Source organism: Parambassis ranga, chromosome 14 (genome assembly GCF_900634625.1).
Source record: "Parambassis ranga chromosome 14, fParRan2.1, whole genome shotgun sequence".
Classification (NCBI taxonomy): Eukaryota; Metazoa; Chordata; class Actinopteri; family Ambassidae; genus Parambassis; species Parambassis ranga.
The window spans coordinates 11,954,876-11,970,457 of record NC_041034.1 but is presented as its reverse complement, the minus strand read 5'-3'; the positions used below and the strand labels follow the sequence as shown (position 1 = coordinate 11,970,457).

The window sequence follows — 15,582 nt, the reverse complement described above, 5'->3', positions numbered from 1 at the left end:
CGTGAAGAGCACAGGGCGCCAATCTTGAATCTGCCAATCTTGAATCTGCCAATCTTGAATCTGCCAATCTTGATGTTCTCTGCCAAATGCCAATCACCCTGAACAGTGTTGGGCTGTAAGAGCAAGACCCACTTGGGGACATCAGGCCCTCATACCCCCTTACTCTGTCTGTTTCTGACAGATTGAGCAGAAACATGCATATTAGTAGACAATGCCTCATATTACCTCTTGGGCTGAGAGCACTGACAAAATGCAAAAGTGATCAAACATCAGGCAGAAAGGATGAGAGCAAGGAAATGGTCTGTGGTCAGTTCCATTTGCACAACAGCAGCTGAAACTGATTCACAATCAGTGTTGCTTCCTAACTGGACAGGCTGAAATGTGGCTGACTTGGAGTTGCATTGAGTTGTTTTTAGTGTTCCCTTTATTTTTTTAAACAGTGTATTTACATTTTTAGAGTTTTATTATCTCGCCTGATTAGGCAGAAAAGATTGCATTCTTTAAATACTGTACAACACCTTGGAAAATAAAAGTATGCTCTTAAAGACGTGTGTGATGATTCTTGTGAGATTACAAGATTATAGGACATTCATGTCCATCAGCAGCAGAAAGAAAGTTGCTCTGTGGAGTTTTCTTGTGTAAATTAACAGTTGTTTTGCTCTGGTAGAACTATTGTCAACTACCAGTTTGTTTGGCCCTGGACTTAAACCTAAGCGATTGCTTAACATTGATAAAGTAAGTCCAGGGTTAGGGTTAGGTGGCAGAATATATATATATATATATATATATATATATATATATATATATATATATATATATATATATATATATATATATACCAACCATAGCACAGGCTAAATTAAAATTTAAGAGCCACAACGCTACAGGAAATAAATACACACACTCCCTCCATATATAGTCCTGAAAAACAGGTATGTATAATCATGTGTGACTTCTTGTGAAAGCAGTTAATGTCTGGGTGCCTCTTTGAGCTCTGCATTGTTACCCTGGAAACACTTGTTTCTGTCTGGGACCAGTCACAGGGCCAGGACACACCCTGAGGGCACACCTGTACTGACAAAGAAAAACAGAAACACACAAATGTCTTCCTTTGTAAAAACCTCCTGGGACATCTAAGGTGTGAAAGTTTTTATGATCATGGATTACTATTCTGATCTAATAACACCATTTACTCTCTACGTGTGTTGGGCGCTTGTTAGGTAACTGATGTGACTGAGCTACAGTGACGTCCATGTGTTCAGGTTGACGTTTTGGGGGCGTGTCACAGTGACAGCCAGCTGCAGTTAATAGAATGTGCCTGTAAAGTCTGTGGTTAAGCTGAATGTGTATTTGCTTGTCAGAAGTTATGTTCCATAAAAGAAGACATGAAGAGATGAAAGCACCCGGATTTTACTCAGGTGGATTTTCATGCTGGCACATGTTTCCCTCGTCTATCAGGTAAAGTCATGGTGGTGGAGCGATTGGGATCACAGATCATCTCTGAAATCACAGCTGGATCATATTATTCAAGCCTGTTCAGCACGATGGGTTTATAAGAAATCACTTCATCAAATCAATATAACTTAGATTTAGATATCTTATTACGTTTCATTGATTCTCTTTGCCGTGTTTCAAAATATAAGGCTTCATTTGATTTGTCCCCTTTTAAAACATAACTTGCTGTCTGTGGATTTGTGCTAATTTTGGAAGAAGCAATCCTGAATGTTTGTGGTTCTGCTGCCTTATTCTCTCACCTCTTTCTATGATTTTATTTTAATATAAAGGTAAACGCTTACTTTCCCTGCATGACAACAGCAATAACTTCATAAGAGATGTAAACAGTCCTGAAAAGCTTTGGTCCAAGCAAACATTAAACATGGGAACCGCTGTGTGTCTACACTACTGTGATAAAAGTAATGTGTTTGCTCTGTTACATTGTGACAATCTTGAAGGCATTCAAGTGTTTAATTTGGGTTTATTAATCTCTCCAGGACAGATGACGGAGTGATCAGAACCAAAGATCAGTTTGGGTGTGATGGGAAAGGTGTTCATGATAAGAAGCTTTTTGTGTGACTCACTCGGATTCAAACTCTCTTTGTTAGAGAGAGGGTGTGATTAATTTGTTGTATTTGTTATGTGACAGACCGAAGACGCCAGGGTCACGTGTTCAGTTTCTACCCTGGTTGCTCATACACCTGCTTGTCATCCTGCTGCCAGGTGAGGTCCCACATCAGACCAAAGGAGCAGACTGGTTCCTTTATCTGAACTGACAACTCTGCGCTTCTATTTATAACCTGCAATGTCTGGCATGCAAACACACACACACACACACAGCTCCTTCCAATTTTGTACCCTTACCTGTTAGTCTAGTACAATAGTTGCCACATATATTTCCCAAGGCTGAATTCTCTGAAGAAGAAGACGGAAAATGCGAAAAAAAGAAAAAGATCTAGGTCTGAGATTAAACAGATACAGGGGAGATATTTTCAGAAGCAAATCCTGCCCCAATACAAGATTAAAATCCAAGATTACAAAATTAGAAAGTAAACTCTGGCTCTTTTCTAACACATAATAATACGTTCAGGCCTGAATGTTCTCCTTTGTTGGTCTTCTGTAAAGACTAATAAATCTTTTGTTTCTTTAATCAGGCCAAGCTTCCTGTAATCACACCTCTGCTGCACCTTCTTCTCCTCCTACAACAACCACTGCTGCACAGGCCTCAGGTAAACAACACACCTGCAAACAAGTCTTACTTTTGTTTCTAATCCTCTCCGATGGTTAAAATCTTTCCTCTTTTTATGACAGAATACTACTTTATTGATGTCACTGTGGACGTCACTGGACAGAAGAAAGATGAATCTGAGATTATTGCTTGGGTATGTATGGATCACAACTTTGTAGTTGTTATTGGTAGATATTTATTTTTATACTATATATCATTATTATTTTTATCTGGTCTTTTTTATGTTTTTATTACTTGCAACAATTTCCCCATTGTGGGGCAAATAAAGTTTTTTTTTTCTTAATTTTTGTTTCAGCTTAAACAGATCTTCCAAACCCAGTTGGAGAAGTGTGCACAGCCCACCTCTCCACAAACATCCACACCTACAAGCAACTCAACTGAGACGACGACAACAACAGTGCAAATATACAACATAACCACTGCTGCAACCACAGTGGATACAACAACACAGAATTACACAACAGAGCTATCTGCAGTGAATTCAACAACACCAGATAACACCACAACGACAGCTGTAACCATGGTGCCTACACCAAATAACACAACTACAGCTGTACCCACGGTGCCTACACCAAATAACACAACTACAGCTGTACCCACGGTGCCTACACCAAATAACAAAACTACAGCTGTACCCACGGTGCCTACACCAAATAACAAAACAACAGCTGTAACCACGGTGCCTACAACACCAAATAACACAACTACAGCTGTAACCACGGTGCCTACAACACCAAATAACACAACTACAGCTGTAACCACGGTGCCTACAACACTAAATAACAAAACTACAGCTGTACCCATGGTGCCTACACCAAATAACAAAACTACAGCTGTAACCACAGTGCCTACAACACCAAATAACACAACTACAGCTGACACAGTGCCAACAGCAAACTACACAACAGCTACAGCGACATCCACAGCTACCACATCAACAGAAGGCACAACAAACACCAGCACAACACCGGCTACAACTCAGAACAGCAGCTCCACCACCTCTTCAGCCATCAGCACTCGAGAAAGAATCAGTGTAGCAGTGAATCTGCCATTTTGGGCAACAAAGTCCTATCAGCGAGTGAAACGCGTAGTTCGTCAAATAAGTGGCAACATGACAGACAGCAGGTATGACTGCAACCTTTTTTCAAATTAAGGGATTACAGCTGATGTGGGAAAATGGAATTAAATGTGTGTGTGTTGCCATATGTATCAACAACATAGTGACTGAGCCAACCAGCCTGTGCAAAGAGGCCGTTATATATTATTGTGAGGGAGGTCAAATGACACACCTGCAATTACAGCTTGTCACCACTATGTGCCGCCAAAACACCAAAGGCAATAAAACTGTGTGTGTGCATGTGTATATGAGAGAGAGAGTAAAATCTCCATAATCCAGAACAGGTGATCCAAAAATAAAGCGGTTGGTGCTGCAGCTCCTGTTGTAAAGTGCTGCTGTAATTACATACAGCACAGAGAACTTTCTATCATAGAGGTTTTCTATCAAGGGGCAGTCCACTATAATACACAAAAAAGAGCATAACACCATGCAAAGCTTGTTTTATTTTCACCATTAAACATAAAGAATCATAAAGTTAGTGTTGTGACTCATTCTGCTGTGTGATTTTACTTTTCAGTGGGACCACTAATGACACAACAATGGGTGTATATAAAGTAAGTACACACTTAAATGATGCTGTAGGTTAAAGTGAAAAGGAGGACCTCAACTGATCTGTGATTTAACAGGAAATGGAGGTGTCATGTGCCATTAAAACTGGAATAAAGTAAGTTAAATCTTATGCTCAGTTGTGAGACGAGTGTATTTTGTGATATATTAGCTGTTAACTCTGATCTCACACTTCAGAAACACCAAGTGTGCTGTGACACTGCAGCTCAGTCAAAGAGTTCATCCATGTTGCATCCTCCATACCCTCTGCGCAGCCAGCAAAAACTCCTCGGACATCCACGTGGTGGGACAAAAGATAGACAGGCTGAGTGAGTGCTGTACGCTCTGAAATACATATTAGGCTCCATAATACTATAATGATGCTAAGATTCCTCTGTGTCTCTAAACAGATCAACTGCATTCCAATGAGTGCAGCAGCGATCCAGGAGAGAAAAACAGCTGCATTTATACTGGCCCGACCAGCCCAACATGGTAAGATGTCAGCTTGGGCTTTTACTTCTTTATCGGATCAACTTTTTTAAAATATGCAGCTATGTTTTTTGTTTACAGTAACAACTCTGCGGCTGCATATGAGGTTCCACCAAGCAATCTGAGCACCTGTCCTGCAAGTGAGCTCCACACATTTCACATAAAACACATAAAAGCACATAAAATAAAGTGCCTCCCATCCACCACTAGTTGGTGGATAGGGGCCATCTTGTAGTTTACATGTAGTAACATGCAGGCTTATTTAACATGCTAGAAACTACATAAAAACTGAATTATTTTTGAATACCAACATGCTCTCTTTTTCTTTTAGCCAACAGAACCTGCAGCTGCTCTGCCTACTGCAACAGATCTGGTAAGTGTCTGAACATACCAGGAAATAATCCCTGTAAATGTCTGCCTGAATTCTAACCAGTTTGTTTTCTTCCCTAGATGCATACTACACTTTTGAGATTTTAGTGCAAGATCCCATGATGAACTTCTCCTATGTCTCATCCCTGGTAACCTTCTCAAACAGTATGCATGTACAATTTACCTGGAATTAGGTCATTTTTTTCATCAATAATCTGTGATTATTATATTGTCAGATTTCCAAGCTGAAGCAGCCTCCCCCATGTAATACAACTACAAAGTAAGCTTTTGTTAAATGCAAGAGAAGAGAAGACATTTATACATCAGTTCATTCTCTTTTAAAAAGTTTGTAAGAACTTTGTATTGTTGCTTTGCAGTGCATCATGCCCACTCTCCATCATTGCAGTTGAATACAAGGTAATCGATGAAGAATAATCAGATTAGTACTTTTATTCTTTATGAAACAGTTGTAGACTAAAGTGGACATTTCTCCTCAGGATGCCAATCTGACCTGTGGAAGCACAACAAAGTGAGTCTGATCCTGCTGGATCACTGCCTGAAGTCATCACTACTGATGTATGTAAACACTGAATGAAGATCTGTTGATGTTTCAGTCTTCAGAGCTGCATGGTGGTTCTAGGCTTTAGCCGTGAGGTCCCTATCTGCTCCGTAGCTGCAGCTGTGATGAAAGTGTTTCGGTCTGAGACACAAATCAGTTTTAATGGGAAGGTCATCAGAGCAGGTGTGAATATTAAACACAAGGTCATATGTCAGTTCATGCAGAACATACCTGCAGCTGAATACTGTTTTGCATTTGTTTTTCCACACAGCAATCTGTGAAACTTCAGGAGTCTCTGACAACCCACTGCAACCCCAGGCCACATGGCTGTTCATGAACCTAAAGCCTGCAACCTTCTGTTCAATCATACAGGCGTCTAACATCCTCGGCTGGTTTGTATGATCTTCCTGTGTAACACAAAAAAACCTGTAGCAGATCAAAATGGCGTCTAACAGTCAGTCTATTTTCTTTGTAGTCAAAATGGAAAAAATGTAGTAGTGCAGCTGGAGGAGGATTGCGTTGCCACAGGTGTATTTACCACAGCCAGCCCAAACATGACAACCATGCAAACAAACGACACCGCCCTGCCAGTGAATGCCACTTCATCCCCGCTGAACACCACAACAGCACAACTAAACACAACAGCAGCCCCGAACACCACCACCACCTCCAACAACACCACCACCGCCATCAACACTAACACCACCACTACTACTTCCAACAACACCACCACCTCAATCAACACTAATACCACCACCGCCATCAACACTAACACCACCACTACTACTTCCAACAACACCACCACCTCCATCAACACTAACACCACCACTACTACCTCCAACAACACCACCACCTCCATCAACACTAACACCACCACTACCAACTCCAACAACACAAACACCACCAACAACACTAACATCACTGCTACCAGCACCACCACCTCCACCACTGCTAACATCACAACAACAACACCCAAGACCACTACGACCACAAATGAAACCATCATTGTGCCAACAACAGCTGGAACAGGTGTGTTATCTCCTCAGCCCCATGCTGCTACATTTACATCAATCCCGGCATCACTCTAATGTTCCCATTCCGTCACTGCAGATGAAGGCCAAGCCAACGCACTGCTGGAGCTGAGCAAAAACGTGTCCAACCTAAACGCCAGTCAGGTGAATCAGCTGGTGTCTCAGCTGGAGAAGCTTTTGTCAGGTCCAACTGTCAGCCTGGCTCTGGGAAACACCTCCGTCAACATCGTCAGTCAGCTGCTGGGTGCTTCACCTCAGACACTGTCACAGTCCTCCAACAGGTATACTGTCTGCAAACACACATATTTACATGACTCTATAACAGCTTATAAAGCCGATTTATCATCCTGATTTTTTGTTGCAATAACTCATTTTGTTCTTCTTCAGGATTATAGGGATTGTCGACACGGTGGGGTTAAAGCTGGTGATGGGAGAAAAGGCACAGTCTCTGTTATCACCAGCTGTGGCACTGTCTGTGAAACCTGCAGATGGTGCTAACTTTCAGCAAACATTTTTCTCCATCTCAGACCCCACGAATGTACAGGTATGACATTAATATTGCAGTGTTATAGACCATATGGCACAGTGTCATCCTCCTGCTGCATTTGCATGGTTAACATTGAAGGGGGCATATAACACTACTTTTGTCTTGTGACCTGTTTCTGCTTGAACACATACAGCGAGGTGAACTAGGTCAGCCCCCTTCCTGTCCTTACAATGACATGACTTTTGATTTATGTGGGTACATCCCTGGATTACACTTGTTATTCAACGTGTAACCCAATTTAGAAGAAGAAATGAGTCACAGCAGCTCTGCTCCAAATAATGACCACAGACAGACAGATGTCTGTTGCCCCAAATCAAAAAGAGAGTGATCTGTTTGTTAAGCTGAAGTCTCTCTGTGCATGTGTGTCACAGGTCCGTGGGGATCCCAGGCTGACAAGGAGTGTGACAAAAGACTCCTCCACCCCTCAGGGATCCATCAGCCTGCCCTCTTCTCTTACTCAGAACCTAACCACAGAGGAACAGCAGCAGGTCTCCAGAGTCCAGTTCAATTTCTACCAGAAGAGCACAGTATTCCAGGTTCTACACATTCAACCATCCCCGAATGAGTGCTTTAAAACTCCTAAGTGTAACACTGTCTTTACAAACAAACAACTTGTGTCACACAGGATCGATCCATAGGTAAACGCAAACTTAACAGTGGGATCCTGGGTGCAAGTGTGGCTAACCTGTCAATTAAAGGACTGAAAGATGACATTATAATCCACCTGAGAAATACAGAACCAGTTCCAGTAAGTCCTTCGTTTGATGCTTTGTGTTACCTGCCCAGTTATGTCACACTGACCACCGACAGCCAAATTTAAGTCACAGAAGCAAAAACAATGTAGTAATGTGTAATTGTAGAACTGTAAACTAATACAAACTTGTATCTTGTATCTTCACCTCAAACTGCAGGCTAACTTTGTGGCCACATGTGTTTTCTGGGACTTTACATTAAATGGTAAGCTTTTAACATCAAGTGTAATTCAGTGAATGTAACCAAACAAATCTGAACATGTGGTTCATCTGGTTTTTTCAGAAGGATCAGGTGGCTGGAACTCCAATGGCTGTAACGTTCAAAAGAGCACAGACAATGAGACGGTGTGCGGCTGCAACCATTTAACCAGCTTTGCTATCCTGCTGGTAAGTATTTGATCACTTGTCACATTTATCTATATCCAAATGGAATAATTGATACTTGATCCATTCGTTTGTTTGATTCTTTTTCTTGTAGGACCTCGCTAGACAGCCTATAACCAGCCGTCTCCAGGCAACCATCCTCACCTTCATCACCTATATTGGCTGTGGACTCTCTGCCATCTTCCTCTCTGTCACCCTCCTCACCTACTTGGCCTTTGGGTAAATATTGAACATTGTGTAGTTATTCACACTACCTGTAGGGGGCAACAAATGTTCTGCACTAAAGCTTTAAGATGCGACATTCACTAAGATGTTTCCTTTTTGGTGTCTGTTTCAACCTTGCAGGAAGTTGCGTAAAGACATTCCTTCCAAGATCCTGATTCAGCTGTGCCTGTCGCTGCTGCTGCTGAACCTGGTCTTCCTGGTGGACGCGTGGCTGGCGCTCTATCCTGGAGCTTTGGGTCTTTGCATTTCCACAGCCTGGTTCCTTCACTACTTCTTGCTGGTTTCCTTCACTTGGATGGGACTGGGGGCCGTCCACATGTACTTGGCTCTTGTGAAAGTCTTCAACAGCTACATATCACACTACATGCTGAGGTTCTCAGTGGTGGGATGGGGCGTCCCGATGATTGTGGTCATTATTGTCATTGCAGTTGACAAAAATAACTACGGTCTTGTCTCCTATGGAAAGTTTTCCGATGGCACCAGTGATGAATTGTGAGTCTTCTCTCTGCTGTTTTAATCTCTTTTTCATGCACGACACAAATAATGATTAAACTCTCTTCCACAGCTGCTGGCTGAAAAATGACATCGCCTTCTACGTGGCAGTGGTGGCCTATTTCTGTGTCATCTTTCTCTTCAACTTGGCCATGTTCATCGTAGTGTTAGTCCAGCTGTATCGCATCAAAAAGCAGAACCCTCAGAATACTCAGCACCGCACCACACTGCAGGATGTGCGCAGTGTGGTGGGCATAACCATTCTCTTGGGCCTCACATGGGGCTTTGCCTTTTTTGCCTGGGGGCCTGTTAACCTGCCATTTATGTACCTCTTTGCCATTTTTAACTCTCTGCAAGGTGAGTGGGCTCATGAACAGAAATGAGAAGAAGTTCTGAATATCTTGTTGGTGTAGTTCTAAACATGAACTTGGTTTTGTGTGTTTTGTAGGCTTCTTTATATTTGTGTTCCACTGTGCGGTGAAGGAGAACGTGAGGAGGCAGTGGAGGACCTACCTGTGCTGTGGCAGCATGAGGCTAGCAGAGAACTCAGGTTAGAAGAAGGTTTACATTTCTGCATAATATCACTGCACATATGATGCATGCCACTAATCACATCTCATGTTTATCTGTAACAGAGTGGAGCCGCACTGCAACACAAAAGACCGTGAGAAAGTTATCTTTGACCAAACTAACATCTCTTCAGTCCTCAAACTCTTCGCGTGGCAACAACTCATCCAGCTCATCTTCTTTCCTCGTCAGTGACTCTTCAGAGCAGATCAATGGCATCGGTAAGAGAACAGATTTTGTCATCGGGGTTTTGTCTGTCCCAGCTACTGTGAGAGTAGCATGGATTAGTCAATCTGTGCAAAAATGTTTTATCTATTGTATTTTTTCTCCTTATTTAAAAAAGTTAATTGTGCCAAATTAACAATAATGTGTTACAGGGAGCCCCTTTGATGATGCAGCAATCATAGGTAATGAAGATCAGAGCATGGATGTGGTCCTCAATGAGATCAACAGGCAGCACAGACACTCTCATTCATCCTGATCCAAAACAACAACTGTTTAATGCCTCTTATTTTAAATACTTGCACATAATTTAAATTTACAGACAGCAATTCATGCACCGTCCATTTGTATTTGTATATTTGTATTATCTGTACAGATTGTATTTTAAGGGTAAATGATGCATTTATATTAATCAGTGTCAACACGTCAAAAGACCGAATAAATAATATATAGTTATCTAAACTCATATGTAGTCCACAAGGCCCAGATATGCTGCACTACTACAGTACATTTAGGATGATGATATGCTGGGTTTTATGAAGTTAAAAAAAATGAAGTAGCTGAATGACACTGGCAGACTTAGCCCAGTATAACAAATCCACATTCCTGAATGGCAGCCATCACCACAATGGGCAGAGCAGTTGCCCTGATAAAAAAAAGAAGTGATTCCTTCAGCTTCCCACACACTGAACCTTCTGTATTTTCTCTCATAGATGAGCATCGCTGGCCCATGTAATAATAGTGTCACCCCTTTCCAGGCAGCCCACCCCCTGCCAACAGACTTAGCCTTAGATTTAGTTTAAACTGATCTCTGATTATAATGTACTACCTTTGCTGTTTGTCATAGAATCGTGTCAGTGGTAGTGGTGGTGACTTGCCTTCTAGGGCAGGAGTCATCTATCAGGCTCTCTCTGCCATGTTTGAGAGTGGAGGCTTGAAAAATTACAATTTAAGACATTTTCCCCAAAACACTTTAATTGGTAGCTGGTCACAAAATTATCTGAAGTAGGACAGAACAGCATTTGGTGAAATTATAATGAATAAATAAATGTCCCACAGGGCAGATCAAATGTGCTGTGTATTGTATAAGCAAGCTACATTCACCGTCCTTTACATGCACCTAATATAGTCTTAAAAAACTTAAAATATATCAGGAGAAACCAAAGGTGCTAATCAAACATGACATAAAAACAGCACATGCACAGAGGTGACAACAACGTGGAGGAATTGTTTCCCTTTTAAAAGATATTTGGACTCAAACACATCAGTCTTACTGGGCATGATCACATTGCCTCGAACAACCTGAAAATCAAATCACATTTGAGTGGCAGTAACAAAAAATGAAGCTTAAAAGCAAACTCAGGAAGGCTCTGCTATGCATTGGCCATGTTGTACATGACATGTTGTAATTCAGGATTAAAGTAAGAAACGAGGAAACACACACCTATCTAAGATGACTTACAGTGTATCAAATCAGTCATCCAACACTTCCTTCAGAGAACACACAGACAGACATTTCAACTCAAGTAAACAGAATACAACTCACTGGTTGTAGCAAGCAAAGGTAACATAACTAAAACAGCATGGAAGGGGGTGGTAGAGTGGGCCGTTTAAGGTGTGTTCAGACTGAATTCAAAGTGAAGTTTTATTTTCGTGTACTCACACCAACATGACTGAATGAAGTTGGAGTGTTTTGCAGTGCTTCGAAATTACAGTGCTGATGTTTACTATAGGCTGTTTTAAAAAATAATAAGTACTGACTTTCATATAGAATGCCACACAGCAATAGTGTGTGTGTGTGTGTGTGTCTGTGTGTGTGTGTGTGTGTGTGTGTGTGTGTGTGTGTGTGTGTGTGTGTCTGTAATGTTCCCAGCACATTCAGTCTAAACACATCTTCAAGGCTGCGGAAGGAGCATTCACATTCCAGCTGCTGGGAATTCAAGCAGAGAAAAGTCTTTACTTCTTCCAAGTGGTGTAGAAAACCCATCTGACACATGACAGTTAAGGACTGAACACAATCAGAAACAATGACCTAAACGGCAAACAGAAAAGTTTTTTGTTGGGTTTCCTTTCTACTGGCTTTACAAACACAGTGCTTACCAGGCTACATGCTGAGATAACAGCTCATTAGACACTACATTTGATGAAAGGATACTGCTCCAAGTAGGAGGGCACGCACACCACCTCTTTGCGGAAGTCCACTGGACACGACAGCTTTCCCAGCTGTTCCTCATACAAACTCAGTGCCTCTGTCAGGTTTGCGCTGTTACCCTGAAGAGCAGGAAAAGTAAACCCACTCTCTCTCATCATTATCTGCTTTTGTTAGGCGATTTTAGACTTTAGACCAGGAGGTCATTAAAAAGCTATCATTATGTTATCTATGATTCACCTCTGATGGTTTTGTTGATCAAATATATGTACTGAAATAACTAAAAACAATGTGGACACCTGACCTAAAGGAGGCAGACTTACCTGTGTGAAATATTTCCCAGAGGGATGCAGGACTTGGATTGACAGATCTAAGATGAGACGCAGGAACTCCCATGTAGAGTCTATAAACGGAGACAGAAAGACTTCTCTGTAACTCACTCAGAGGAAATAAACAACACTGATATAATGGAGACAGGTAAGATAGATACCTTCTTCAGGTGCAGTGGATATTGGGATTGCAGTAAGGTCATTGATTACATAGTCAAATGTCCTTCCTTCCTGGACATACTTCTTTAGCAAGGGGACACAGTCCTCAATTAGAATCTGTGATACATGACAGAAACTGATTATTCGCAATCCTCTCAGACATCGGCACAGAATATTTCCTGCCAATACATTTAATCTGCACTAACTTGGTAGCAGTCTCCCTCCAGGTTATCAAGGATATTGCCGCAAGTCTTCCTCATGTGCATTTTGCACCCATCTATCACCTTCTGGTCGATGTAGATGCTTTGTTAAGGTTTGGTCAGTCAGATGCAGATTGTAAAGTTGACAAACTGTCACTGAGGTCTAAAGCAGCCCAGTAAAACAGACTCCATAAAAGGATATCTCCACCATGGTGATCATCTTTGGCTTTTGTTTAACCAACTCAGCAAGGATGCCTCCATCACCTCCTCCCAGTATCAGCACCTCTTTTCCAGCATAATTCTCTTTCCCACTACCTGTGATGGCTTGGGTGTAAGCCAAGTCACTCTCTGCCAAGTCTGTAAGGGAGATATATCATTTCCACTTTAAGATGTGTAGCAGTTCTTGGTCATTAGAAAACTCCTTATTGTCACTAAACCAGCGTGCCATGCAGTGTACTGCTGTAAACACTTACTAACATCTCCATCAAGCACCAGGATATTTCCATACTGCTGCGAGTGCAATATCTTTATGTTTTGGTATGCAGAATCTTCTTCATACACCACCCGGTCAATGTCGTACTCAACCAGTCTGCCATCAGCCGTGGGCCAGTACCGGTCTATTTTCCCTCCCCGGATGAGAGCTGGGAGCCTTCAAAAAGGGGGGAGGGGAGTTAATGTTACACCTAATCAATATTACTGAAACATGCAAGCACAGTGATCACATGTCCAAACCTGGAGCGGAGGCTAATACGTACCTCTTGATGCATGTAATATTGCCATTTAAAAGAACTTTTAGCTTCTTTTCCAGTGCATTTAACAGCTGTGGAGAGGAACAGAGACTGAAACACTCCGTACTAAGTTGCACCATGTTTCCCCTCAATTATGTTCTGCATGCCAGCACTTGGCACACCACAGAAACTGGGAACATGATTATGCATGTTTAGGCAAAAAGAATTTAATATAAAAGAATTCATTTTTTTTGTTGGCACTTACATTGTCTAGTTGTGCAATGTTATCCTCCTCATAACACTGTAGATCAATGGTAACCAACCCATGGGAGTGCACACGTAGAATAACGAGCCTAAGAAACATGGGAATAAATCCGTCATTACCTTTTTCACAAACAAGCATTTAAACGCATCAGCGTATATTGTTATTGTTAAATATTTCAAGTGCTACACAAGCAATTCTCAAACAAGTGTAACAAGAAAAACACGTTTGTTTCTTCTTACCGCCCATTCTTGCCTAGAAACGTTGCCAGATACCCGTGTCCATTAGTATCATGAACAGTCTCTGTCAGTTCCTGCTCATGAAATATGGACAGCAGGCCGCGAACTGTTGAGGCAGAGTCAACTGGGAACAGAAGGAGGATGAAAAGATGACACAAAGCAACCATCACCTTTAAACATTCTCTGCATCAGAGGAGGAGGATGTCCTCAGATCCTTCACTTATGTACAATCCACTCACATACTTTTCAAAGGATTATTATAGAATGTATTAAACAGGAGGAAATGATGAACTACAGTGTGATTAATTAAATGAATATACATAAAACACAGCAAAACGTACATTAAATACATACCTTATGTGTTACTGCTGCATCACTAATACTCTACCTTTTTATATATTATCTTATTTTTGTTACTAGTTTGACTCTTTTTTAACAGAAAGTTTAGAGCTAATCTAACCTACACTTGCCCTTACCGTTCATTTGTGCTCAACCTATTTAACAAAAACTACAAAAATGGCTCAAAATGCGCCACTTCCTGTGCGACAGCGCTGGATTGGACATACTTGATTCACATTTGTTAGCCACAAACGTATTGAACCGCTGTGTGCACAGCAACGGGACGGGATCGATGACAGAATCATGTGTAACAACGCACGAACACGCAAATAACATTAAAGATATTTACCAGCAATAACTTCCAACATTAAATGTTGTGTTTATATTTATATGTACGTACATGTCATTAAAAAAAGCCACGTTAGGACCAATTCATTTGAACCATCACTGTTTTGAAGGGCAGCCACAAACTAGCAGGTTAATTTTAGCAGGCTAACCAGCTAGCTAGCATGCAGTCCTGATGCAGTGGCTTTAACCAGAATGTACTGACTGTATTTAAGGGGGTGATCGCGTTTAACTTACCCGCCGTGGAGAGAGTGAAGTCGAGAGTATAATGTCGCACTGCCATGTCTCCCTGCAACCGTCATCCATGCCTAGAATAGCAGCCTACATATATTGATCTGCAGAGACAGAGGATGGGCCCTGCTACCCCTGCTGCTACCAATGCTGCTACACTTGCCTGAGGGGGCGGGGCCAGCGCGCTGCGGAGGCGGAGATGAGCGAGCGAGCCGTGCCTCCTTATTTATTAGACTTTTATTTATTTATTCTTTATTTGGAAGTGACTAACGTTGTAATAATGTAACACTGCACTGTCAAATATGTACCATCGTTACACTGTAGTTACACTATACAGCAGTACAAACGCCTTAAGCTGCCAATGAATTTAATTATCAGCATCAGACATGAGGGTAAAGGTTATTAAATGTTTAATTTTTGTGCTGCACTCTGTCCATCACACCATATTTGATAGCTGACTAAAAGTTAACCATGTATGGTACAGGCACAACGCTGGATTTTTCTCAAATTCATTTACTTTCAGGTCTGAGAACGGCCAAAAGTGTGTTGCCCAAGTGT

General features: G+C 41.6%; 2 protein-coding genes across 2 annotated transcripts; one reads left to right on the top strand and one right to left on the bottom strand.

The window, feature by feature from the left end:
* The first annotated feature begins 1,231 nt into the window (after nt 1–1,231).
* On the top strand, nt 1,232–10,807 carry LOC114446051 (mucin-5AC). Its single transcript, XM_028421459.1, has 30 exons — nt 1,232–1,458; nt 2,144–2,217; nt 2,649–2,723; nt 2,806–2,876; nt 3,039–3,868; nt 4,378–4,414; nt 4,487–4,524; nt 4,605–4,735; nt 4,817–4,898; nt 4,977–5,035; nt 5,227–5,268; nt 5,346–5,413; nt 5,501–5,544; nt 5,642–5,681; nt 5,762–5,793; nt 5,879–6,006; nt 6,095–6,215; nt 6,299–6,852; nt 6,934–7,135; nt 7,242–7,398; nt 7,773–7,937; nt 8,027–8,149; nt 8,313–8,358; nt 8,437–8,540; nt 8,632–8,756; nt 8,883–9,254; nt 9,328–9,611; nt 9,703–9,804; nt 9,890–10,042; nt 10,199–10,807. Exons 1-30 carry the CDS (start codon nt 1,343–1,345, stop codon nt 10,300–10,302), a joined length of 4,479 nt encoding a protein of 1,492 aa, XP_028277260.1. The 5' UTR covers nt 1,232–1,342; the 3' UTR covers nt 10,303–10,807.
* Nucleotides 10,808–11,771: 964 nt separating this feature from the next.
* sms (spermine synthase) lies at nt 11,772–15,177 on the bottom strand. Its single transcript, XM_028421460.1, has 11 exons — nt 15,031–15,177; nt 14,113–14,233; nt 13,874–13,961; nt 13,636–13,700; nt 13,354–13,529; nt 13,083–13,237; nt 12,887–12,976; nt 12,683–12,797; nt 12,516–12,595; nt 12,199–12,314; nt 11,772–12,030 (listed from the first exon to the last, which is right to left on the bottom strand). The coding sequence occupies exons 1-11, from the start codon at nt 15,074–15,076 to the stop codon at nt 12,000–12,002; spliced, it is 1,083 nt and encodes a 360-aa protein (XP_028277261.1). The 5' UTR covers nt 15,077–15,177; the 3' UTR covers nt 11,772–11,999.
* Nucleotides 15,178–15,582: the final 405 nt, after the last annotated feature.